This window comes from Pygocentrus nattereri, chromosome 7 (genome assembly GCF_015220715.1).
Source record: "Pygocentrus nattereri isolate fPygNat1 chromosome 7, fPygNat1.pri, whole genome shotgun sequence".
Taxonomy (NCBI): domain Eukaryota; kingdom Metazoa; phylum Chordata; class Actinopteri; order Characiformes; family Serrasalmidae; genus Pygocentrus; species Pygocentrus nattereri.
In genome coordinates, this window is record NC_051217.1 from 30,119,706 (window position 1) to 30,147,078 (window position 27,373).

The 27,373-nt window shown below is 40.1% G+C and overlaps 1 protein-coding gene across 1 annotated transcript in view; it reads right to left on the reverse strand.

The window, feature by feature from the left end:
- The window catches only part of fkbp16 (FKBP prolyl isomerase 16), a 60,452-nt gene extending 34,907 nt beyond the window's left edge, over positions 1–25,545 (reverse strand). The window contains exons 1-3 of the mRNA XM_017704244.1: positions 24,533–25,545; positions 23,310–23,479; positions 22,101–22,189 (exon numbers count right to left, since the gene is read on the reverse strand). Coding sequence (XP_017559733.1) covers positions 22,101–22,189; positions 23,310–23,479; positions 24,533–25,136 — 863 coding nt within the window. The 5' untranslated portion in view covers positions 25,137–25,545. The remainder of the gene's footprint in view (positions 1–22,100; positions 22,190–23,309; positions 23,480–24,532) is intronic.
- Between the last annotated feature and the right edge of the window lie 1,828 nt (positions 25,546–27,373).

Consider the following 27,373-nt stretch of genomic DNA (forward strand, 5'->3'; position numbering starts at 1 on the left):
TTGCCAGTCCAGATGAACAGAGCGAGACGGCCACAGAGGACAGGGAGTGCAGGAACAAGGGCATATCTTTAACGTCACAACCTCAGTTTTATCTCATGATCACATAAAGGATGGAGATACCTAGTATGTTCTTCAGGTCGGTTGTCATAGCAATAATCTGCCACTGTACAAACTGGAAGTGGGGTAAAAAGATCTACAACTAATGGTATGAAACAATACAATAACATAAACAGAGTAAGAAGGCTTCCTGTGGAAAGTGGCAAACTGTTCAAATTGGTCTCCCATTTATTTTTGTTTGGACAGACTTTTTCTTTGTCAAGACGCACCACCTCATCAGAGCCACACAAAAGGAGGCTTGGCTTTAATCCCCAATTCAGTGCAATGTCACAGCTGTTTTTCCTTTTACCGTCCCTCGTTTACTGCAGAGGGGAACAGACTGTTACAGACAGTGTTCTACAGGCTGGCCTAACCTTTTACATTGCCAATTACGCATAGAAGGCACGTTTACTAGTCGCCGTTTGCAGTATTGTCTGTTCTTTATTTGCTCACCATGCTCGGGCAGCAGGAGAACAAACGACAGGGATCAAGGCAGGGATGAGAGCAGTGCCTCTGGGAGAGCTCGTCAGAAGGCCTCATATAATGTGGAGCAGGCTTCCTCAGCCCTTTAAAACCAACCCAAACTGAGCCCTGCGGCCACTGGCGCCAGCTCCACCAGCTGCTTTATGGGCTGCTGCTCTGTTGTATGTGTGTTCTTGTATGGTTGGGAGTGGGTTTGTAGGATATATAATGAGGTGTTGAAGGTCTGAGGGCTACATGCATGCACGTGTTGCCGGTTCAAGAGGACCTACTTCGCTATCTGATCACAAAGATGTTTGGCTGAACCTGACGAGCTTCTTTGAGATTTCATATTGTCATAATTGATATGGTTGATCCCCTGCTTGGGCAGACACCCAATGCTATACCAACAGGCAAGACTTTAACACTATTACCTTCGCCTGTTTAGACGGTGTCTGAAACACAATAACCATTTCATACTCAGACAATTCTGAGGCAAGAATGCAGCTAATCACATCTGATTCTCTTTGTATAAAACACTGCCTGTTGAGGTTCCTTCTGCTGTTTTTTGAATGCAGTATAGATGTATGGTAATTGTTTGTCATTTAATTTTATATGGTAGCAGGAGTGATTCTAGATTTTTTTTTAACATTCAGCAATCAATTTTCCCTAAATATGAAGGCTGTTAGGGGTTAATAAGCATCAGAAGGCCAGAGACTGTACTGTCCAGCTGTTGACTAGTAAAAGCGTCTGTTGACTAGTAAAAGCGTCTGAGGTGATTTTGCACAAACTAAACAACTTGTTTCTTTTAAAATCTTGAACTGATTACCTTTTAAATGGGCCTATATTTTTCCAGAAATGATCAAATTTCTCCATTTCAACACCCGATATATTGTCTTTGTACTATTTTCAATTAAATATAAGGTTTAAATGATTTGCACATCATTGTCTTCTGTTTGTATTTACATTTTGTGCAGCATCCTTTTTTTTGGACACATGGTTCTATATGCTATCAGGATTTCTGTGTGTATTTATAGCCACAGTACCTCGCTACACATGACCTGGCATTCAGACTCCGCATTAGTGGATTATGGTAAGCTTCAGGCCAGAATCTTCAGTATGGTTGAACCACAAAATCTCAGAATGAAGGGGAGAACTCATAGTATTGTTTGCTGGTTGTTTACTGCAGTGTAACCATCCAAATAACATAATTTGGGAAAACAGTTATATTTTTGTATAAATTTGGGCAGTTGTATCATTTTCTACAAAAAAAGATATGTTCTCCAGTTTGCTTAAGGACAATGTAAGACAAATTACTTATTTTTACTGAGTAGACTCTCTTAATTATAAGGCACCCAGGGTTTCAGTTACCTGACAAATACTGATGCTTTAATAGAAAACTCTTCAAGTCCGGCAAAATTAATATCTCACCAGACAAAATGTCTGGTAAAAAATATTCAAAGTACATACCGAGTTGGAGGGTTACTTTCAAAATGTATTCTGTTTCAGATTACTTATCATCTGATGAAAAATGTAAGTGTAACCTAATTCAAATGATTACTACTTTAAAGTAATGTAATCTGATTGCTCTCCGTTACTTTTGGATTGTCTCTCCTTTGATATAATTAACTAAAGACAAAACAATCAACAGGACTTTTCCCATCAAGTAATTTCTTCAGTTTTTTTTTTTAATGAAGCAAAATGACAGATTTTAGGTGATTTATTTTCTACTTTTATACTTGACGTTTGTTCTTCCATTTGAAAATCAGGTATTTAGAACTACAGAGAACTACCGAAGAAGCTGAGGAAAATGAGAACAGCTGGTACTGAGACTAAAATTCTAGGATTATCTAGTTGATTTGGTTACTATGCAAAAGCAATTCAGTTAAAAATTACGCTGCTACACTGATCAACTACACTGCTCTCCTGGCACTTAATTAAATTAAATTAACCTTCTCATCAATATTTTTATAAAGACTATTCTAGAGACCACTATAAAACCTCTTAACTGATCATCATTTGTGTTCTAATCTCAAAAATTTCAGGGCAGTCATGGGCTGGAGGTTAGGGAACCGTCCCTATGACTGGAAGGTTCACTAGTGTGTATGTGGTGTTTCACTTCACGGATGGGTTAAATGCGGAGGTGGAATTTCCCCATTTGTGGGATTAAAAAAATATCACTTAACTTAAAAGGTCTATATTAGGTCTTCATATTGGTGCATCGTGCTTGGCGTTCATTTCACCTGAAAACTAATTCAAGTTAACAGTAGGAAAAATGTTTTATAGCTAGACAGACTACAGAAAATGAGAGAAAAAAGTGTTCTTCCAGTTTGCTGCTGTACACCCAGCATGATGTAAATCCAGAGAATGCATGTGATTCAGGTATCTTTAGAAAATGCTGAAGATCTAAGTTTTTCCAACAAAGATAAAACACTTACTACAAATTCTGTAGATATAGGCTGAATAAAAGACTGGAAACTGCTGATGAAGAGGGGGATTTAAAAAAAAATCTACTGGCAGCAGGACCCCTTCTTCAAACCTACACTATTCATTTGATACATTCACTTAGGTGAAAGGTGATGCGTTTGCGTGCATTTGGTTTGTAGTAATCTTGAAGGAAATCGCCTGTTTTTTAATCTACCTGTAATTTGATTGCTGTTTTTTTACTTTATAGGATGACATTTACCCTTTTTTTGTATTCTAGTTTCTTAGCACATGTATATATAAAGTATGTGAATACAATCCTCTGGTGGTGCGTCTATATTATGTTCTGCATATGAGGAAGAGGCTGCCAGTATTTAAGGAAGGCTGATCTGCTCCCAGTTTAGTCACTGAATGCTCAAGTTTAATTAGTAGCCTACTGCTTGCAGTTATGCATAAAGCTACTGTATGAGAGATTTTAACTGGTCATTCCCTTGAAGTTTGCTGCTGATGTTACAGTACATTTCCATGGCAGGTTTTTTTCACAAATGGTTTTGTAATGACTCTTTTTGCTTTTATGTGAGTCATTTGGCATTTTTTATATGCTGAAAAAATGGTTTGGTTTAAACGATGAAGGCTTAAATGTGCCAAGAGCTAGGCAAGACTTTAGTAATAGTTTGGGAAGTTAACTAGAGGAGAAGGAAACTTTGAATGCATGTAAGCCTGCAGAGAAAAAGTTGGCTTAAGACAGCAGCATCCATAAAAATGGAGAAGAAATAAAATGTTACCAAGTCATAAGCCAGCAAATATCTTTTCACTAGCAAATAATTTGTGTTTTAGACTGCTGAAGCACACGTGATGGAGTCATGTTATATTTTGTGCTGCAACCAATATATGAAAGGAATTTGTCCAGCAACCTAAATCATTCTCAGACACTGTGCCCTGCACCAAAATGTTTTAGCAGAAGCTCTGAAAGCATTACACCATGAAATTGTATGCTTTTTAACAATTTGCTAGAAATACTTTTTTTTCCTGGGAAGTTGTTTTTTTAGATGGCTTGGGATTCTGGAGCTGGTTAAGAATAAAATAATTATTTAGTGCGCATTTAGTTTACTTAGAAAAGGTTTCATTGACAGTTCGAGGTACTTATGCAATATATTATATACATTAACTTTTTGGTTTAATAGTCTTTTGTACATAATGCCATGTGTTCTTCATTGCTCTATTGTTTGTAATTGAGGTTTGCCAGTTTAGCTGATACAGATGATTCAGTTTCGAAACAATTTGCAGTTCTCTGAAGTCCGCAGGCCTTTGTGTGAATTCTGGGAAGAGACATTGGCCTAGTTCTGAGTTTATAAACTGTAATCTTCTTCCTCGAGCAGAACTTAATTTTGTTCCCAGCTGCACTGCAGAAATGTGTGGATTCGACAGAGGTAAGGGTTTGATGGTTTGGGGGGGTGAGTGGAAAATCATCACAAGAATATTACGTCTCCTAAGTCATATGAATCATCCGTTCTTCACAGTTACACGCTGTCTTTTTCAAAGTAACATTACACTTTCATTTCATATCTTTGTCTGGAAGAAGAAGTTTTCTCTCTCCTGTTAAACAGGGTGGAAAGTTAAGGGCATAAATGCATATTCTGTCTAATTAATCTGGCCTGGTATCACCTCACACTGTAAGAAGAGCATAAATGTCATAAAACCTTATATATCTCAAAGTCATAATGGTATGCATTATGAAAGTCGGATCAGGAGCGGATAGTAAGATGTGAAGTATCACTATGGTAAGTATAAAGAGTCATTGCATTATATTTGCCTGAATTCTATATATACAGTGAATCTGAAACAGTCACTCAGTGACAAACTGTTAAACCTATATTCAACATTCAGCCATAACATGAGGGGGGGTGATCAGCATAAATAATTACAATCAGGTCATCATTTAATTGTGACAGGCCTACCCTTTTCACACGGCCAGGTAATCAAAGCCAGGTTCTTTATGCTGTGAGCTAACATTTACATTTACATTTACGGCATTTGGTGGATGCTCTTATCCAGAGCGACTTACAGTTTGATCATTTTTACACAAGTAGGCGAAGGTAGTGTTAGGAGTCTTGCCCAAGTACTCTTATTGGTGTAGCGTAGGGTGCTTACCCAGGTGGGGGATTGAACCCTAGTCTACAGCGTAGAAGGCAGAGGTGTTAACCACTACAATACACCAACCTAGGTAACGGCACCACTGCACGATTGTGCCACGCTACAAAAATCTGAGCAATAAAAAAACTACACTAAATGATTATGCCGATTTGAATGGCCTGCCCCTCTGGCTCACTCGCTCTCTCTCTCACACCTTTGAGACCCTGTCTCAGTGCAGGCTGCGAACCCTGGCCTGCTAATGAGACAAAGACATTTGGGAAGGTCATGGAAGACCTCTCCACATCTGGGAAGCTAATTATAGCTGCTGTTTGCCTGACCCTTCACATTACTCGTCTTCAGATCACTGCCGAATGGATAAGGGCCGACAGGGTTGGCTGTTGGGAGATCTGATTCATTCACAGCTTACAGAGACAGCATAGACAGATCTGACCAGCCTCAGGGTCAGCGGGATCATGGTCGACTTCAGTAACAGTCACAATGATTTGCCTAAATGCCACAGTCCTTACAAGGGGAGGGGGTGAGTGAGGAAGAACTACCTTGACGCCATAATTGGAGATTGCAAATGGCAATTTTTGTCACAGAAATATTCACTGTGATTACATTACAGATGCTTAATTGTCCAGAGACGAGTGTTGCTTCCCTAGCATTGCCACCTACATGAATCATTTAGTGCTTTAACATTTTTTTTCTGCATTCAAATGGATAGCAATGATGAAGAACTCTCTTGGCTGTTCACTGAAATACCTTTTTTTTTTTTTTTTTTTTTTTTTAAATCAGGAGTATGTGAATGCCTGTTTTTAGTACTGTGATGTCATGTAGATCACCACATCAGTATATAAGCTTGTTTTTGTTTTACTCCTGTTTACTTTTCCCTCCATTATGACACAAATCGACAAGCTTGGCTTGGTGCCTTCATCAGTCCAGAGTACAAGAAGTCACATGGTTTTGGGATCTCCAGCCTCACGTATCCTCTGCCTTTTTCTTGTTTGTACACTCAACTGCTAATCAGCACATGGCAGACGTGCTGCCATTTGGCTCAGTAACGAACCTTTCATTGGATTCTTCCATAGATAATCATTTTGGTAAATGAGGTTTTTTTGTAATGTTTAAAGATCTTTCATAAAACCCTTTTAGGTTGTCCTGCAGCTCTTTTCGAGTGACTGCTGGCTTCTCTCTTACCTACGTTATATTTATTCTGAGAGCACATGTGTGAGCACACGTGACCTTGCATGTCCATGAACTTTCCAGTGGCTTGTTATCAAACTAGCACTGTAACTTTTTTATCGTTTAATAATGTTGTTCCTCAGAACTTTAGGATGCTCCTTCACCATTTGTGTATGTATGTACTGAAAGTATATTAAATAAGAAAAACACTTAAATCTGGAAGATGCCAATTTGGAATGTACATCTCATAATTTTAATGAGCTAAATCCTTTTCAGCAGTGGGTGTATAGCTAAAAGCATTTTCACTAATGGCTGTTTAGTTTTAGTTTTTGATCAGGGGGAATTCAGTTGAGAGTGAGTGTGAATGAAGAAGTGAGCCGCATGCTGATGCTGAGGGCCAATGACGAAGATCTGACGTCACTCTATCTCTGACTCTCAGCCTCTGTGCACGTGTGTGTATGTGTGTGTGTTGGCTCTGCGTGGCAGTCTGTGTCCTGCCACGAGTCTGCTCTGTCAGCTCAGCGGCTTCAAATGCAGCACACACTTACTCTCGCTTGCTCACTGGCTCCACCAGGCTGCTCTGCTCTCAAAGAGAGACGGGTGTCTGACGCACACAAACACACATTCAGGCACACGCAGGTGGAGCTGTCTGACCAATCGCACAGCAGCTTTCACCACTGCCTTGTTGCGTGCTGGACACAGCTGGTGTGTGTGTGGTGCATTATAAGCTTCTGCTCTGTGCTTATGCATACAAAGTAGTTTGAGCCGGGTGGCCATTTGAGTGCGAGACCTAATCAAACACGTCTTGGGAACGGAAAATCACAGCCAGCATCAAGGCCAGCTATGAAAACACACAGACTGGGAGAACACACAAGCTTTTTCCTGTAGCTGCCTCCGCTCCACATTAAAATGGTGGAAATGACATGTCCGTGAGGCCAAACACGCACTGACGTGAGCGCCTGCGGCTGCTTTCTCTGTGTGGTGCCGACTGCCGCTTTGATACACTCACAAATCAAAGAATTATAAAGCAGTGTGGCTGTATAATGAAGTACAAGTACAGTTTGAACTAATTTGCACATGTGCACATTAGGTTCAGCTAAAGTCTCCATTGGGCAGTGTTCAAGTATGACCCTTGAGGTCATGCGTCATTTTGTAGTTGGCAACATGCCCATACAAGGAACCAAAGGCCACTGCATAGCTGATTTTACAATTTGCCCCATTTGGTATTAACTAGCTAACTAAATCACTGTTTTCCAGCTAAAGAGTCTATGCTCCATGCTTTTCTGACCCAGTGTCACCTTTTGCTCTTTTTGTCATGTATGATAAGCAGGAGAGGAAGCAAGATGTGTGTACGAGTTGGCTTAATTTCTATCCACTGAAAGAACAGGAGAAAATGCAGGCAATGATGAAGCGAACAGGTAAAACAGAACTAAAGAATATGGAAAGAGATAAAATGCAAAACAAGGAAAGAACAAGATAAACTTTCAGGGCCTACAAATAATATATATATGTGTGTGTGTTTGTGTGTGTGTATATATATATATATATATATATATATATATATATATATATATATCTGTGTGTGTGTGTGTGTGTGTGTGTATATATGTATGTATGTTACATTACACTCACCGGCCACTTTATCAGCCAATCACATGGCCACAATATCATTTAGGCATGTAGAGGTGGTCAAGACAACTTGCTGAAGTGAAATATATATATACAGGGAAACATGCAATACCTGAGAACAGTTACAAGACACGGGTGAAGGGTAAACCAAACAAAAACAGGTGAAGGAAAACCAAAACAAAAACAAGAGCACATGGCCAGGAAGAGAAAACAAACAAAGACCAGGGCAGTGCAGAGTAGGATGTTACAGTTTTTATACGCGAAGATCTTCTGCCTGTTGCTTGTGTTTTTTTTTTTGCGTTTTTTTTTTTTTTTTTTTTGCAGTGCAAGCATCACGCAGTGTTCCAGAAAAAAACAAGACATCTCGTCCAGTATTCACAGTTTTGATGCAAAAAGTCTTACTTATAGTAGCCTTTAGCCTGCTTTTAGCACATGTATAGCAATATTCCTATTTCAGCTATTTAGCTATTGAACTATTCAAATGACCACACAGATCAGCTTTGGGAGTTGTCAGTTAATCACAAAGGATTTTTTTGATCCATTCTCTTTTCTTACAGATAAGATCAGCCTAGGCCCAAACAAAAACGGTCAAAACAACGTAATATTTTCGAAGGTTTAGTGGTAAAAATATTTGTTTTTGTTCTACATGCTATATGTGACTTTGGCACTGAAAGTTGATCTGTTATCTGAGCAAACACTTGATAAAGGCTGCAAGGGTACAGGTTTCTGTGAGGTGAGCTATAGATTAACAAAAGTCTGAATGTAAACTGTACATGATGACACATTTAGCTATATATCTTGTTTAGTTTTACTATGCATTTTTAATCCCATGAAAAAGCCACTACAAGTGGCGTATAAACTTCACTACAAAGTGAACGAAAAAGATAAAGCCAAATAGAGACAGAGGGTGTCAAGTACGAGTAAATATGGACTCGACGCTTCCTCACGTGCGTCGCATTCACATGTTTGATTTGGAAGGAGGTGCTATCTCACACCCTGAGCATGACTCCTCATTCAAATTCACACATCAGAAACAAATCTGACCTTCTTCCCACGTGCTCTGGTGAAAAGTCTCGACTTGATTTGGAGGAGGTTAGTCTGTGCTGAGTTGTAAGAGTTTGTTACAAAACACTGTGGAGAAATTTGGCACCTGTTCACACTCTGGGTGGAACCGCTCCAGCTTCTAAAACCACATCATCTTCCCTGACTGCCTGAACAATGGCTGATATACGTGCCTGTTACTTTAGAAGAGCAGTAAATGTGTGTCATGCCAGAGCAGTTGATTACTGAAAAATACCAACTCCTTTTATCGTAGCCTGTCTCTTCCTTCTTCCTGTTATATGCTGGGCCTCTGGGAGCTCTTACATTAAATCTCCTGGCAGTGACTCATACTTCGACTATGACAGTGAACTCAGTGTTCGGAAGTAATTAGGCTATTCTGCTTTATTTCTGTCTTTAAGTAGATGGTCTATGCTTTACTACATGTAGTACTGCGTTTGCACTTATGCCAGAAGTAAGCAACTATTACAACCATTGTAGAAATATTACATAATATCAATACATATAAGGATTATCAAAACATTATGCTTGAGAACAACTCTCTTGGACTCCTCAGTGGGTTGCTGACATCTGAAAGCAGCATTTACTGGGGCTAGATGGATTAGATTAATGGTTTAAATAGAGCTGTCTTTAATCATCTTTTATGGGGACACAGTATGTTATAAATAAACTAACTAACCATGGATGATATCTCTATCAGTAAAGTGCTTCAGTTTTAAAATAAAACCAGTTGTTAAAGGCAGTTGCTGGAACTGTTCCAGTGCACGTGAAATAGCACTACAAGCTAGTTTCATAGTCGGCATATGAAATGGAAGCAAGTAAATGGCTCCATGTAAATGTATTAAAATGAAATGGAGGAGGTTGGGATTGCTTGGAAACACATGATATTCACTTCTTACTTTTGGTTCTTAAAAGCATAACCAGGAATTTGCATAGTAGAGCAGTAATGCAGCCAGAGACACTCCTGATCACCATTGCCATTAAAATGCCCTTTTACGAATATCTGAGGTCTGGTAGTCTCGCAGGCTTGGGGCCTGCAATTCATAGCTTGTGTCTTGATTCACTCACTACTTCCATATGTAGTAAATTTAGGTTCCTGGAGAACATTGTTACGTTGACAAGTCAGTTATGTGTGACACAAATGCAGAGACTATGCAAGTAACATCAACTGGGCAGCCCATCCACTGCGCCGTGCTTAGCCATACTCTCGGTTTTAGGATGGAATATTCCAGTCATTTCATGTATTTTCAAGTGTCAGTCACATGTTTAATGCAATTAAGCCTCCATGCAATTAACGTCTCTAGCAGAAATATTCATTTTCGTTAGCATTGCTAGCGCCAAGCTAATAATGGTTCACCTAAGCAATAGGGCTTGGGAATGGATGTCTGGCCCATTGCGTTATGGGATCGTTATGCCATGTTATTAGGGTTCGTTCTTGTTTACATGCTGCAGATATCCTCACTCGCTGCTAGAGCTGAGATGCTGTTTTAATGTGCTCTTTCAGGCTTATCATTTTTCTGTGACATTTGCAAAATATATCTTAGCTGTGCATGCATGTAACGTGGCTGATGTTGGTTTCTTATTCACAAGCCTCTTTTCCCAAATTTTTGTTCTGCGTATAAGCTGCTGCACTATTTAAGGTCGAACAGAAAATTTGATTACAAAGCTGGCGAATAAGAAGGCCTGAGTTGCTCTTTGGTTTCATGTGTTTGTGTGTGTTTGTTATTGAAGAGCTTTGGCAGACTTGTGAACCATTTTTTGTTTTTTGTAAGAACTTGAAAGGCATGCAGGCTTTACGGATCCACTCCACTAATGAAGCCAATGTTCTCCTTGTAACATTTTCTGGAGACTGCAGCTAACATGGCATCTTTTTATCTTTTTTGCAGTCATTCTGGCTATTTTACTTAGTCTTCATCCACCTGCATCCACCTGTAGCTGTGGAAATGGTGACGCTGGTGAAATGGTGAAGTTGCAGCTTGCCTACCAGAAAGGTGTTTTGTTGCTCAAACTTACAAAGATCCACCTACTTTTATATGAAGAGGAATCCGATTATCACACAACCAGCTGAAAAAAAACACTTTTTTTTTGTACCCCAAACACAGACCCATGTGAGTTCAAGCACCACTAAAAATATGAGAGAAGTGTAGTCTAAGAAAAAACTAAACCCCTGTCAAAAAATAAATAAATAAATAAATAAATAATATATATATATATATATATATATATATATATATATATATATATATATATATATATATATATATATACATACACACACACACACACACACACACACACACACACACACACACACACACAGCAAGGATTGTGAGATCACTCCTCAATATAGAATATCTCCAGATCCTCCAGGGTCCTCTGTCCTGTCTTTTGGACAGTGGGTTTTATGTCAGAAAGCCTCGTCAGTGACTTTGTTCTGTGGTCACTGAAGCATTTTTGTGTAGCTTTTGACATGTGTTTTTGATCATTGTCCTGCTGGAAGATCCAACTGCGACCCAATCTTTTTGGCAGAAGCAGAAAAATTTAATTTAAAATATGCTTGCACTTCATGGAGTCCATAATGTCATGTATCCTAACAAGTTTCTTTAGCCTTTTAAAGACGAAAACAGCCCCAAAACATCACAGATCCTCCACAATACTTAATAGTGGGGATGAAGGTGTTCTGCAAGACCATCCATCTTTTTATGGCAAACCCACTTTGTTTGCTGCCAAAAAGTTTGAATGTGTCTGAATGTAACAATAAAGAACAGAGTTTTCTCCTGCGCTGTGTGAACACATCAGTCGTTAAAGCTGGCTCCTCACTACCACTCCTCTATGCCTTACTGACCTTAGACCAGCTCTTTGACATGGAAAAATGACACAACAGTACTAGAGAATCATCTTTCCTGGTTGTCACAGAATTCTGGAGAGTTTCTGAAAATAAAAAGCAGAAGTGGAGATGGGACAACTGTCATGGTTGAGTGCCATTTGTGTCGATGCAGGAGATAAGCGAGAAGCTTGGCAGTTACGAGCAGAAAAAGGCAGTAAACATCGGAGGTGATTGTAGAATGGGAGAGCCACACATGTGCAGGTCAAACCAAAAATATTTAGTCTTACGCCAATGGAAACAAACCTAATGGGGAACATTCTCTGTTATGCCTGTGCCAAAGTTAAACAGGTCTTGAGTTATAGGTTTAAGATGGTGAGAGTTTGAGCACTACTGTGCAAAAGTCTTAGACCACCTCTGAAAATGATGTTTAAAGTTTTTTTTTTTATCTGTCAGTAAGCATTTCTTAATAGTTTCTTTCTATTTTGAATTAATGCAAATAAAGATTCAACAGATAATTATTTTATGTCTGGCAGTATGATAGCTGAAGCTTTTTCAAACCGCTATTCAAGGAAACCTACTACGGAGATACCATTCAGTACATGTCTCCGCTAACCAATACTTGAAGAAATTAAATCAGGTATGCTTGTGATGGAATTTCACAAATCCATGTAGTGGCTATATCAAGGAGAAGAGGAACTGAACCTGTGTTCCTCAAGCTCACCAGCTCACAACATAGTAACAACTTTACTGAACTATTTACTGTTTTTAGATTAATTTGTATTTATTTCAACAATATATAGTGTTTTTCAATCAAATTATTTTACTGTGCAAATAAATTGTTATAAATATGGGCTAAGACTTTTGCACAGTACTGTACTCCACTAGACACCTGATGTGTCTTTATCAGTAGTGAATGTTATCTGTCTGCTCTTCATTCCACGCATGCACGTGTGAGTGAGAGAGAGCAAAATGTTTGTTTTTTTTTTATTGTTGAGGTTAAGGTTAGGATTAGGTTTAGGCTGCTGTCAGAACAAAACTGCATTTTTTTGGCTTTTGACATAATTTGAAAATGTCTGTTGGCCTTTTCTTTGTAAAGTATGTTGTTTCATTCTCCTGTACCATTTTAGAGATACGAGGATTTGTTCCAACAGCAATATGTGTGTTGTGTAGAAAATTTCTATTATGTGTGTGTGTGTGTATTTGTAGTGTGTGTGTGTGTGTGTGTGTGTGTGTGTGTGTGAGTGTACCTGCTGCATGATAACTCAGACCATTTCTGTCTCACTTTCAGCTGGAATCCCCAAAAATGAGTCAGTCTGCAGGTTTCTCATCCTCCCAAAATCACATGACTTCACTCTAAACAGAAGCCTCAAGCATTCAGGAGCAGCGCAACAACATTTCTGCTGAAATTCTCTGTCTTTATCTGCAATGAGGGAGTCAATCAGGACTCAGAGTGGCCCACGCTTGGCAAACCTCTCGTGCCCGGACACATCCGCAATGTTTTTTCCCAATATATTAGGCCTTTGGCATTACACAGATGTCCGTGTGCAAGAGGTGTGGGCTAAAACATGTAGCTGCGCAGCCCTTAATGACTAGACACTAAGTCTAAACGCTGTTGAACGTTGGCCGGCGTTGGTCATCTGCTCTGAGTCACACATGCCTCTAAGATCTGTTGCATCCACAGATACATTTACACACTCAGACACACATCTGTGTCTCACTACACTCGCAACAGACGCAACATGCGCACAGAATGACGCATCTGTGCGTCACCACTCTGCAGCTTACTGTGTCGCACATGCTCATAAATCAGCTGCACTGAGCCAATATTACTTTCACACACACAGGCACTCATTACAACTGGCTTCTTTCGCTTAATGGTAACACTATCATAGATAGGTCACTGAAAAAGTAATAATGTGCAAATAAAATATATCACATTAAAACATTACCCATAGAGATTCTCACTGAACCTGACCACGGAATGGTCACATTGCCATCTGTCAAAATTTCATAATGGAAAGTCAGAGTAAAAGTCAAAAATCAAAGTAATAGTGCCTTCAATATAATTTAAAAACTACAATCCATAAGCATGCAGTAGTGGAAAGTAAGCTGTATGATTACACCAGCATTTTTGGTATTCCTTTGGGAGTGCAGATCCATTTTTCTTAAGACAAATGAACAAGAGGCCACTGGCAGTTCTGTCTCTGGTGTCAATCTGCGCTTTCTCAAGACTTGGCAAAGAAGAGGAGTCACCAGGATTGGTGTGTTCGTGTGTGTTGATTTAAAAGTCTGCTGTGAACAGACACATCACTTGGCTGCATAACAGCAGGTGCCTGTGTGCGTGTGTGTGTGTGTGCGCGCAGACGTAAATGTCACAGAGCATGCTAGCTTTTCTCTGTGTGTTTGCTGTGCATGGATGTGTCCTTTGTCACTGTAGATGCGAGATTGTCATCAATGGCACCAACACCCACAAATTCCTCATCACACACTTTGACATTCAGATGAGACTATTTTGTCTCCCCTCTCTCTCTCTCTCTGTCTCTGTATCGCTCTGTCTTTTGCGCTCTCTCTGTCTCTCTCTCTCTCTCTCTCTCTCTCTCTCTCTCTCTCTCTCTCTCTCTTTCTCTCTCTCACGCACACACATACTGCTGTTTGCTCAAAGTCCCAATCTGTTTGCATTACTTATCACAGTTCCTTAGAAATGTTTCTATTGCTGCAAATGAAGCAGCCTTCACCTGCGTGAATGCCATGATGGCTCATAAAAATATACTGACTAGTGGTTGCCATGTCTAATATATATGGACAGGTAGCACATTCTACACTGAAGGAGTAACTGAGCTATTTGGTTGTGGTACTTTGGTAACTTGTGCTATACACAGACGTCGTTAGCATAAATTACCAAAGGCAAATGACAGGGGGCCATTTGGAAATTCCCAGTGTTTTTCTGACAAACCCACGGTTGCATGTAAACATCTGAACAGCCCTGGCTAGATTGCATGTCTTGTTGATTTTCTAAAATAAGTTAACACATCCCCTACAGAGAACACAATTCTGCATGTGTTGGTGCAGAGTTCCATACCTTTTGCACTGGCCATGTTTTATTTTTGTTTCCTCCAAGTATGTTAAATCCAGCAAGTAAACAATAATAGTGCATTAAAATGTGCAGATGTATATTCTCTGCAGAGGATGTGTTAACTTGTTTTTATCTAGAAAACATGTTATTTGACTGGGGTGCCCAAACTTTTACATATGATTTGCATGTTTTTTTTCTCTCTACAGGGTTAGTGATGTTGGTAGTATTTTTTATACTTGTCATCAGCTATGGGGGATAGCACTTAATCATCAGCTCTTCAGATTGATAACTGACTGCATTAAAGGGTCAATTCTGTTTATGCTTTTAGCTATAGGCTCCTGCATGAATGTACTGTTGACTACCAAATTAAGAACAGTAGTGGTCCTTTTAATTGAGAGACTTTTCCCCTTTTGTGTCGGTTCAATCTTGTTCGGGAGACGCTGAAGTGATCTCTCAAACCAGTCGGAATTAAGGCAGGTGTTTCGTCAGCATCTGTATAGTTGTGCCTGACCGTAAACTGAGGTAAAATGACTAACGCATGACGTTAGTGAAAAATGCTGTACTTAAGTGAAACTTGGCTTTTCTCATGTTACTTGAATGATTTGTTGCTTGAATGATCATAGCAACCATAGCCATATTGCTTTACTTTAGCACATTCTCACTATGTTTGGATGACTGACCAAATTTCTACTTGCGTAATTTGCTACAATATATCACTACAGTTATCATAGTCACACAGATTTATAATCCAACCAATAAAAGCTTTAGTGAAAAAAAGCCTGCTGCCATGGGGTTGTTAACATTGCAACGACTCTGTCAATAACTGTCTGGTCTTCCATGCCCACGCAAAGAAGTTAAGTTTTTCTAGCTTTTAAGTCCATTTAAAATATTGTTAAGAATTTGTTATTTAAAATCTCATTTTAGTTAATGACCAAGTCACAAATCTTCAGGGCCATTAACATAGTTTTATTATTTACAGTCTAGTTGCCAGCCTATTAAATATAGTCATTGTCATAAAATTGTTATTCTGGCTGTATTAGCTTTGGTTACTTGTGTTCCTCCCTCTGAAAAGGAGGAGATTTCCATGCCATTGCCACTTTTCCCAACATTCAAATGAGCAGCAGAGCAGTAAAAAGTCCCAGGTGAATTAGCAAACTACATGCATTCTGTTCCTTATCATGTTTATCATAAGAGGTATGGCTTACCTTAGAAGTACACATTTAACTCCATATACAGTAGCTTTAATATGACAAATGTTTGTGTTTTCAGGGTAGAAAATAGGAATTGTTTAAGTTTGTATAATTTGTATACAGCAAAATGTAGTGATGAAATACTGATTCGTTGGAATCCTAACAGGCCAAATCTCTCCCTAAACTATGCATCCTGAGCTGCTTCTGACTGCTGTGATGAAACGGCTTTCACAAGAAAAACAATGTTGGCCAACAGGAGACAGAATTTCAGTAATACCCTTGTGAACTTTGACCTTTGTTTCGGTCCTCTGCTCGGCCTTCCACAAAGCTTTCTTGTGTGTTACGCTTTCAGCACCTGACTGGTGTAACGACCAGGGGTCACTGTTAGGGCAGAGGCCTGGACTTTAGTGATACGTTGCCCACACCGAACGCTACCACAAGCCCCCACAAACTGCTCGCTGTTTGCAAAAGGCTGCACTGCCAAAGTATTAGATCATTCACTTCAGTTCCCCTTGTTTTTGTTTTTGGTCTGTTCCCCCAGGGGGCAGCTCTGTCCTAAGCGGCGTGTATTGATATCGAGCAAGTTCACTCTAGTTCAGTCCTCTCAGGCCATCTGGGGTTTGCTCAGGACATTATATGACATGTGTCTGTGTCCGAGTAAATATACATTCGCCTCCCCGGCAGGGTTCATTGAGCTGACTGCATCCTCTGCCAAGAAAAACAGGGAGGATGTGCTCTCTGCCCATGCTGGTAATGACAGCCTCGTATTCTAGCCATAACACACACTCATTGGTCTGAGAGAAAAAGATTTCTTTTGTAGTTAGTTGAAGCCAAAATTTGTTAGCCATCCATGTTTAGCTGTTTATATATGTGAGGTTGACTCAAGAATTTGACACATACACAGATGTGACCAGAGAGTGAGTGAGTGTGTGTGTCTGTGTGTGTGTGTGTGTGTGTGTGTGTAGTGGGTGGCTGAGTGGCTACTATCGTGTTTCCCAGGAAATTAGTGAGTCATTCACTTTAGGTACCTTTTTAAAAGCGTCATGGGATTTCCATCGCATCATGATGTTTGCCAGCCTCAATGTAAGTCTAAAAGCCCATCCATAAATACAAAATCTGAGTGCCGTGTTGTCTTCTTTATTCCCAATTTCACAGTGTATTTGTTAATGTATGTTATTTTGTATCAGGGCTATGCTGGAAATGTATCCCCCATTCATTGTTCCTACACAAATAAGGCAGGAACAAATTTTACTAAATGAACATGCGTCCGTGATAACTGATTACATTAGACCGTTTTTTCAAATTAACGTTGACGCTTTTCTGTTAACATAGATTCAGGGACTGTGTAGCAGTGCAAAACTGGGTAGCAGTGCAAAACTGTTTAGCAGGTAACATCTAACATATATCTTGGCTAATTGATTACATTTGGGCGTGGAAGGAAAAGTATTTAACTATTCCTTTCAACTCATTTGCAAATCAAAATAGAATTATTAGCAGGGGTTCTCAGAGATGGCAACACATGCTTCTTCCAGAATATAGCGACAATCTACTTAATATTGATGCTGTTATAGACATGTGTAATACAGGTCATTGCTGCTCTTGGGCCTGAGGATTAAATGTTGACGCAATATGGACCTCCGTCTCATGCCCTGCTCCCCAGTGTTCCCTTTGTTGGTTTTGGGACAGAGCAGAGCTCTGCGGACTCCACTGATCACGGATTTATATTTGCCACCTAGACGGCTGCCCGGGGTGCTGCTGATGCCTTCTCAGAAATGCTTGGATGCCATTGGATGAGATTTTATTTTTAATTTTTCCCTTGCTCCGGTGACTTCGAGGTTGTTGCACTGATCTTTAGCTGATTTTCGCCATGGCTTGCGGCTCATGGTTAGCACTCTTTTAACGTCAGTTTACCGCGTGTCCTTTCCCGCCACATTGCCTGTCACATTCAGACAGCTGAATTGTTAGTGGCAAAAGAGTTTCCTCTGCCTTCTGTAGGTTAATATAACTGCTCTGGAGCACCTTTTAAGAGGCTGTCTTGGCGGGGGTGGGTAGGAAAGAGAGAGGGAGAGAACTGCTGCCCATTCTATGAGCCTCCTTTTTTCTCCCAGTCGGTTGGTACAGCTTGTCTGCAGCCGGTGAACACTAAAAGCTGTGAAGTGCCCTCAGAGGAGACAGGCCTGTCTGTAACAGGCTACCGACGGGGCTCAATCAATGCGTGCCACCGCTCCTGGAGTGTGACTAAATGAGATTTTCTCTCTCTCACTCTTTCTCTATATCTCTCTCCCTCTGTCTTCTCTCCCTGCTCCCCTAAAAACCTTTCCGCTTCTCCACTGCCGTTCTGACAAAAGTGTCACAGCCAAGCAAGGAAAACAAGTTACTGGTGATTACATTTATCTTTGAGTGCCACTTTCCATCGCAAACGGGCCTAATCAAGCCTAGCCGTGGAATGTTCTGCAGTATCCCGTGTTGCTTTTTTTTTTCCCTTCCTCCCTCAGATAGGGGGTGTCACTGAATCTCCTGCATTTGTTGCATGTTGAGGATCTTATATGTGGGTTTTTTTTTTTTGTGTGTGTGTGCCCGGGCAAAAACAAGCTGAAACTGGCTTGGGATGGAGGCACAGCTACAAAGTGTGTGGGAGCTTTTCGAGTGGAGGAGTGTGTATGTTTTCTTTTATTGTACCCACTTGTGTGCCATGGGAGGAGATGTTGTCACAGTGGCTTTACTGTCACCCTTTAAACTGCTGGTGAGAAGCCTGTGAGGTCTACCTTAGGGGCTGGGCTAAATTTGACTTCCCTGCATAGAGCCCTAATCAGAGGCATCAAAAACAACCATTAGCTTGGGATCTGGCTGCCTCTACCCGACTGGCCCGCTCCCTCAGGAGGCCGCTCATAACAGGGCCAGAGAGAGAGCCGCACAGGAACATGTCCCATCAGTGCCTGGCTCTGTTCTGCTTCAACCAAGCCTAACAATCACTCTGGAGCCCTCTCTGATTCCCAACCACACACACACACACACACACACACACACACACACACACACGACACAAAAACAAGGCCTGCTGCGGCACGAGACCACACACTGTATGCTCTCGATGTGGGAACAGCTTGGTCTGGGCTTGTATTCATAAATTGTTCAACAGCAGCACTGATGGAAGATCAGGTTTCTTGTTACCAAATGCACTATATGTCACTATAGTTAGAACAAAAGCAAAACTAGAAAACAGGAAGAGTTTTTCATTCTTTTGAAAGGTAATGCCAATAGAATTATGCTGGTCTCTTGGCAGAGAAGCTTTACAGCAGAGAAATGGACTGGTCATACAATTTTTTTTTTAAATCACGGTGCCAAAATGGGCCACTTTTAAGCTATGCCATAGAACAGGGATGCCCAGTCCTGGTCCTAAAAGGTCTACCATCCTCCAGCGTTTAACTGCAACCCTAATCTAACACACCTGATCCAGGTAATAAAGTTTTCTTAGGGCATCTTAGAATTTGAGTTAGGTGTGTTGGATCTAAAATGTGCAGGGTGGTAGATCTCCAGGACCAGGACTGGACACACTTATCATACAACAATGGTTCTCAAACCTGTCCTCGGGGACTCATAGATGACCCACATAGGAGCAGAGCAAAAATATGAAATATCAGAGAGCTGCTAAGGATCCCTTGAAGTCCCCTAAAGAACCTTCTGACAGATAGTTCTTTACGAACTGTTTTTAATTGAGTGTTAATTGGGTTAGAAGACAGTTACTGTGGTAACAGCTCCATTTAAAGCCGGTGCAGTATGAACTAATTTACCGCCGTTATTAAATCTATTAATTTAGTTAATGCAACCCACATCAGTAGTCTTGAAACATGTGAACATGGTTAAACTCCTAAAATGCCCATATCCTGCATCATTTCTGCCTTTCTACCTGAGGTCCAATTTCCATCCTCTCTTTATCCCTAAGAATTAAACAAACTGATTGTGTTACTGTGCCCGTAAGAAAAATGTAAGATATGTAAATGCTGTGATTGTTTTCCCTGTATTGTGTGTCATTCAAAAAGCAGTTTAGGCTGAAATACACATTATAATATCATCGTGAATGGGCGGAGCTAAATTGTTGTAGGTCGAAAATTTTGATATCATCAATTTTCATTAAGCGCTTTTTCTGTGCTTAAGGATGCGTTACAATCAGACACTTTGCTAATGGAGCAAAATACATAATCAAAAATAGATAAAACGGACACAGAGTTCCCACAGCTGACGTGGGAATTCCCCAGACCATGATAGAGTCACTTAGCTAGCCCAGAAAGGATGTATAAAAATGTGTTGGTTTTTGTGGTATTCCAAAAACTCTGGATTCAAAATAGGCTGTTTTTGAAGCTTAAAAAAAAGAGAGCTTTAACAATGTTTACATACTACATCAGTCTCTCTTATTTAAAAATGATGAGGAATATTAATAGCACATTTATTGTACCTAATCTAGATGAGATTATAATAAAAACACAACTGTTGAGTAAGAGGAAGGCTCCAACGAGGCTTGGAAGGCCTAAGGGACCTTCAAGCTGCAGCTTCAGGTGGTAAAATATGTGACACATTTGCAGTTCTGCTTTCTCAAACTAGATCAACTGTTATAGTTTTATTGCTGTTTAAAAAACTCCAGATAATAGGTGGACTATACCAAATAAATAAACAATACATTCGTATGCAAAGGTTTGACTGTCCTGGTCAAATTACCTGTATGTCTTTGTTCTAAAGGAAAATTAGTAAACACATCCTCTACAGAGAACAAACTTCTACACATTTTAATGCACAATTAAATTGTTTGCTGAAATTAACATATTGGGGAAAAAAATGGGGTCAGCAAATAATTAGACATTGTGCATTAAATTAGCAGAAAATGCCATATTTATATAAGTTCGCTGCAGAGGATTTAACTTGTTTTTACTTAAAAAAAAAAAAAAAAAAAAAAAAAAAACTGAAAATGAATTTTGACCGGGTGTGTTCAACTTTTTTGCATGCAACTGTATGTCCAAAGCCATGTATCATTTGGAAACCTTTGTTTTAAGGGTGTAGTCAATCCTGTCACCATAGACAGACAAATCTGCTTGTTGAAGAGTCATCAGGCTCCAAATCACTCACACTGAAAGTATCCACTGGACAAGCCCTAACACAATGCAGCTGAAGCTTGTGTACCGTCTGCTGTGTATTTGTGTGCATGCTGGTTGATAAGAAGCAAATTTGTTCATCATTTATTTTACATACGAGCATCTATAGTGCATGCTATCAGTCTACCTAGTTTGTACATTTATCTCAATAGTGTTCCACTCAAATACAAAAAAAAACCCTCTGTTGACATGTATTGAATTTTTCGATGTTCTTTTAATTGAGAGTGGTAAAACAGCCGTTGGCTGAAATTGGAGCACTGGTCCCTCAGGTTTGGGAGGGAGGGGCAGAAACCTCTGGCCAGTGCCTGAATGGTGCTGGGTGGGAGGCCATCTGCTCCTATTCATGGTTCATTTAGCAAGTTAGTGGGGATAGGCCGTTCGCCCTGACAGCAACAGGTACAAAAGGACTTTGTCCCGCTGTGTGAAGATAGATGTCACATTACTCAAACCAGTGTCATCAGAGAGATCTTGAATATGTAGCAGGATGGCACATTTTGTTCCAGCAAAACACTGCAGATCTTACAGATGCTCAATATGCTCAAAGCATATTGGTGCTGTCAGAGCAAAGCCTTGTATCTCAAAGATGGGAACTTAACAGGAGAAGAGGAAAATGTTTTTAACTTCTAATGTGGGTTAATGTGACAAGATTTTATTACGTGATTTTGGATAATTTCTTTTGGCCCATTCATCATGAAATATTTACACGATGTCAAAAGCAGCTAGTATTTTCATATTTAGTTAAAATTGAAAACCTATACAAGGTTCTGTTCTGACAGCGACGACATGTTAACTGGTCTTGGATTTGAGTTAGATGAAACCCACTGGAGCAAGACTGTGCTGCTGTGCATGGTATAACATGGTTCCTTGTTTTCCCCTCCTACCTTCCCAAAAGTCCATAGGTGTACTGTGAGTCTGCCAACAGTAATGCGATCTCTCCCTTCTTCATTGAGATGGCACACTCCTCTAAAGCCTGCACACAAGCACAGTTGACAGATGCAGAGGTTTTTGTAATTCTGATACACCTTGGAAGAATAAAAAGTGGTAAAAGTGTTATGGACATACTCTTTAAGTACAAGGTTTCTCATGTATAATCTGGTTGAGCATATGCAATTCATACCCAAGTAAATGTACTTTTGTTGCCTAACATTGTTAGTTTCTACACTGTTAGATCTGTTATCATCAAATGCAAACTGAATATAGACTTTTAGCAGACTGCAAATACATATTTAATTTTGGGTACTCAAAGGTGTGGTGTTGAGTAACCAAGTCTATAGAAGTCTTTGTTGGAAAAAGTACTCTTATCTTTCACTAATCACATATATAAATATTACAATCAGATGTGTGTCTTGTATTAATCTACATTCAAAGCTAGCTCTAAAGAAATGAGTAACTTTGTAAACCCAGAGAAAAACCAAGCTACAAAAAAAAACAAAAAAACATGAATACAGTACTGTTTTTAAGATAACACAATAGCGAAACCAGCTGGGGATATTTGCTCAGTCTGCACCCCCCAAAAACAATATTTAACAGTATTTGCATTTAAAGTTTTGGATTACATGTACTCTGTCCTCAGTACTTGTTTCAGGCTTTTTGGCTTCGTAATGCTGAATGTTTTTGTTTTAAGTGATGAGACTTGAGAACAGGTCCGATGAAATATTAGAAAGTGAAATGTTCTGAAGTTGCGATTGCTTAGTCTTTGCTTGTATTCACTCTGCTCGCTTGAAATTGTTCCCGGCTTGCAATGTGGCTTTCTTCCAGGGCACAATTTACTCATTCAAGCTTGCATGGTTCTATTCAAACAAGCACAGGCAACAATTTCAAACAATTTCAGCAAAAACCCCGATGTGCATTTTTTTTCTCTCCTCCAAAGGAAAACAGAAAAAGATGGATCTGAGATATGCAAGTAGTGAAACGTCTTTCCAGTGCAGAGTAAACATACACAGTAGCTGTCATGTGAAAACACGGGCTATTCCCAGCTGAGAACTCGGCCTGCAGCAGGTGCAAGGTGACAGCCTGCGTGCTAGCAGGTGCTCTAGAGGAACCTGCGGGTGTGTGTGTGTGTTGGTGTGTTTGTTCAGTGTACCTCTCACCTGGTTGACATCTCCCTCCCCGATGACAAAGACCAGCTTGGAGTCTTTTTCCACCATGGTCCTATCCTCCAGCACACCCTGCATTTTCAGCATGACTTCTTGACCCCAGACGGGACACGGGGCTTGCTCAGGTCCTGGTTCCAGAATTTTCTTTCTGAGCAGACGGTCATCTGCAGGCAGCAAGGGCCGTGTGGGAGATGAGAGGAGATTGAGGCTGGGTTAATCTACTTGTTGCTTAACAGGCGTTTGGGCAAGGGTGTCCAATCTTATCCGCAAAGAGCCGGCATAGCTGCGGGTTTTCATTTCAAACAAGCAGGTGCATGCTTGATTGCACTTGTTTAATCAGTTTGTCTCAGTCTTCAAATGATTGATCAAGTGAGCTCCTGCTTTGTTGAAAAGAAAACCCGCAGCCACTCCGGCCCCTTGGGGATAAGGTTGGACGACCCTGACTTTGAGTGTTTCAGCAAGCAGTTGCTAACTTGGGCAGGGGAATACTGTGGAATTACAGGTTTTTTCTGCTGTTCTCTGCTGCAACTACTACTACTACTAACTACTAACAACAAAATAACATTAAAACCTGAATAAAAGGCTGGCTTATGTTCTAGATGAGGCCTTTTCATGCTGACTTGCTGCACTGAGATGTGATAAAATAATTATCGGCCTTTGGCCTAGGGGTCAGTTCGCCGGCCAGGGAAAACAAGGACAGCAGTTTTGGACTACACTTTTTAAATGTAGACTCTCCATTCAGAATGCTGTGTATTTCAGAACTCTGTGTAACTCCTACCTGGCTGAAAGCGACCCTAAATGAAGCAATATTGGGAATAAAATCGAATCGTTTTGGTCATAATCAGAAGTGCAGAATATGTTGTTTATTAATTGCTACTGATACAAAGAAGCATGCAATATGCAAATGAGCATTCTAACAAATCACAAGTGTAGTTCTTTGCTGTGTGCATCCTGTTTCTGCGCTTTGTAAACAATCCCAGATGTTCCAGATAACTGTTCTGCAACTGGTTTGTTGAAGCACGGCATACACGTAATCCAGCAAATGCAAATAACTTTGGTCAGAATAATGCAGGCCAATCTTTAGACAAGGCATTTCAAGAGTTTGCAAAAGTTTTAATGTTTTTGTTTTAATGTAAGGTGCATCGCAATTGCAGTACGATATTTTTGCCATATATTCCAGCCCTACTTGTAATTGTCATCACAGAACACAAACTTACCAGTGATGTCCATCCAGTCCTCAGCCATGAACAACTCCTCAAAGCAAGTAACAGTCCACTCCTCAAGGTCATAGTCTGGGAAAAGGCTTTCCTCTGAGCTGTCTCTTTCCTCCACATCCTCTGTCTCCGAAAACCGTACTGTTTTCCCGAAACTGGGTGTCTTTGTCAGCTTTTGCCGTCCCTCGTGGTTTGACTCAAGGTTCTCGGATGTGGAGATATATTGTGAAGTGGTACCATCATTATAGGGTTCATTATACTCATCGCCCATGCCACCTGCTACATGGTGACTGTCTGTATCTTGCCCCTCCTCTTCGTCCACCACTACTTCTTTTTCTATTTCGTCTTCTTTCTCCATTCCCTCTTTGGCTTCCTTCTCTCTCACTGTGTCTTTCTCCTCGTCTGACCCTGAGTTCTCCTGCAGCTTCTCCAGATCTGAACTGGTTTCTTGTTGGTGCTTGTGGCTAAATATTTCTGCTTCCAAACCCTGGCTGCCCTCAGGGACTGGACTGGTCCGTATCACTGCAGGTTCTCCTGGATCCAAAGCTTTGTTTTCTGCCTCTCCTGGTTCTGTTTCCATCTCTGCACAGGGAGCAAGCGATACCATCTATGGAGTTTTCCCAAACCAGACAGCTTCCTTCCCAGCTACTCCTTGCCTGAGCAGCTCTGGGAGCTGAGACAGAAGCGTAGCTGCTGTCTGGTGGCTCAACTAAGGCCAAGCAGCACCTGTATCCATGAGTGACAGCCTGTAGTATTTCCTAAAGCCCAACGTCCACATACACTCTAATTGAATTAGACTGGGAATGCATTACCGTTCTGCTGGCACACAGACGTTTCCAGGCTGAAGGTCTGAAGGATAGCTTCTCATCTGTAAAATGGACTCAGGATGCCGTCATTTCACTGTCCGTTAAAGCCCACATATGTCAAATTGGTAAAGAAAATCAGAAATGATCAGCGTGTGGAAACTATACTGCATAGCGAAGCCCTGTCGGTCAGTAGCGTTGTGCAATGTTAATCTGCTGGATTAGAAGAGCAAAATCTAATCTGCCCCAATGTCTGTAAGCTCCTTAATGACTTCATCACGCTGTCCCACAATGCAGTTTCCATGAACACGTCCACCAATAAGATTTAAGGGAGTACTGTTCGCTGTTTCAGCTTTGTCTTTTTTCTGGACAATTTCATTTTAGCTGACAATTGAAGGCCTACATGTTTGGAAATGGCACGCAAAACACACTAACCTTGCTGGGTTTCATTTGACTTGTTTATATTGAATAATTATATTTCTGCTTCAGAGACTCTAACTGTACTTAATGCACTGAAGCTACAGTGTAATCAGGATGTTAAACAAGACACAAAGTATCTTCTTCCCTTGATCTTTACTTGACCTAGGATAACACTCTGGATGTGAACAGGTTTTTCCAGGCTTGCAACATGCCTTTTGCAGAAGAGTCAATGAGCAACAAGGTTTTCAAGACGAGACAGGCCTGATGTATCTGCGTGACAACACAATCTAAATGTAGAGTCAGTAATAACTGTGTCAATAAGCTGTCAATCACTGCATTTGTCCACAGTGTACATACAACTCTAAAAGCTTTAAAGCTTTTAAAATCTCTTTTTTTCAGTGTTTATATCTATTATAGCACCACCTGGGCTGACATAGCATAACATGTTCAGGATTGTTTGCAGTGTCATTGTTATTTAATGTGATTATGTGACACAGTTTTACTCACTAAATTAACTGTTGTGTTTCATTTTGAGCATGAAAAACCTCCTTAGTTAAAGCATGACTCAAATTCAAGTATGAAAATGTTAGTCATCTCATCTCTATAGGCAACATTCACAAAATACTTTCATTCTTTTCTCCACAGAGGCCAGTGGCAGTGTTTCTGGCATTGTTAGTACAGTCAGTGCACTTTTTTGGATATTGAATGCTTACTGGCAATCAAGTGTGGATCACTGCAACAGGGGTGAGTGGATTAGACAGTGAATGGCTTTCACTTAAACAAAGTCTTTGAGTTAGGTCATCAAACTAAAGGCAGTAGTCAACATACATATACTTCACTATCAGTGCCCTACCTCACTAACTGCTATATAAACTCTGCATTTGATGTCATCCAATTTATATTAATGTAGGCTTCTAATATGAGCTAAGGTCATTGGGTCTAGATTTTCACTGATGCGCTTCCTTAAATGGCAGTTCAGGTGTTTAATGGGCAATTTCTTTATTTCTGAAAATGTCTGGACAATGAAGTGGTTAAAATGTAAACAAAGTCATTTGGTTTGACATGAAGTGATGCATTCTAGTGACACTTATCGAATCAGAATTGTTCACAGTGGTGGTGATGGGAACCGTGAGAGTTTAATGCCACTCCCTCACATAAAGTTACTATGTTAAATGGTTAGGAATATGCTGCCTGGTGGTGCCTGAGACACTGTTTTACAATAGCTTTCATTTTTGGAATTTGGTTAATCCTTAATTTTTGAAAAATATGTATAGTTGAGGGGTGTGTGCGTGTTTAAAGGCAAACACGTTGTTTTACCTTTACTTCTGTTTTTTTATATATATATATATATATATATATATATATATATATATATATATAGTGTGTGTAAAACACTCTGGATTACTTTATTTATACCTAGGTGTTTTAATTATTTTGGAAAAAACAGTGGAATTCCCCTTTCAACAGGTGAGTGGATTAGACAGCGAATAGCTTTCATTTCAGCAAAGTCTAGGTGGTGGATAAGGCTGAAAACAGAAATCCCTCCTTATGTAATCAGATTAGAGACACTAGTTAACATACACATACTTCACTATTAATGCCACTAATTTTATATAGAAGA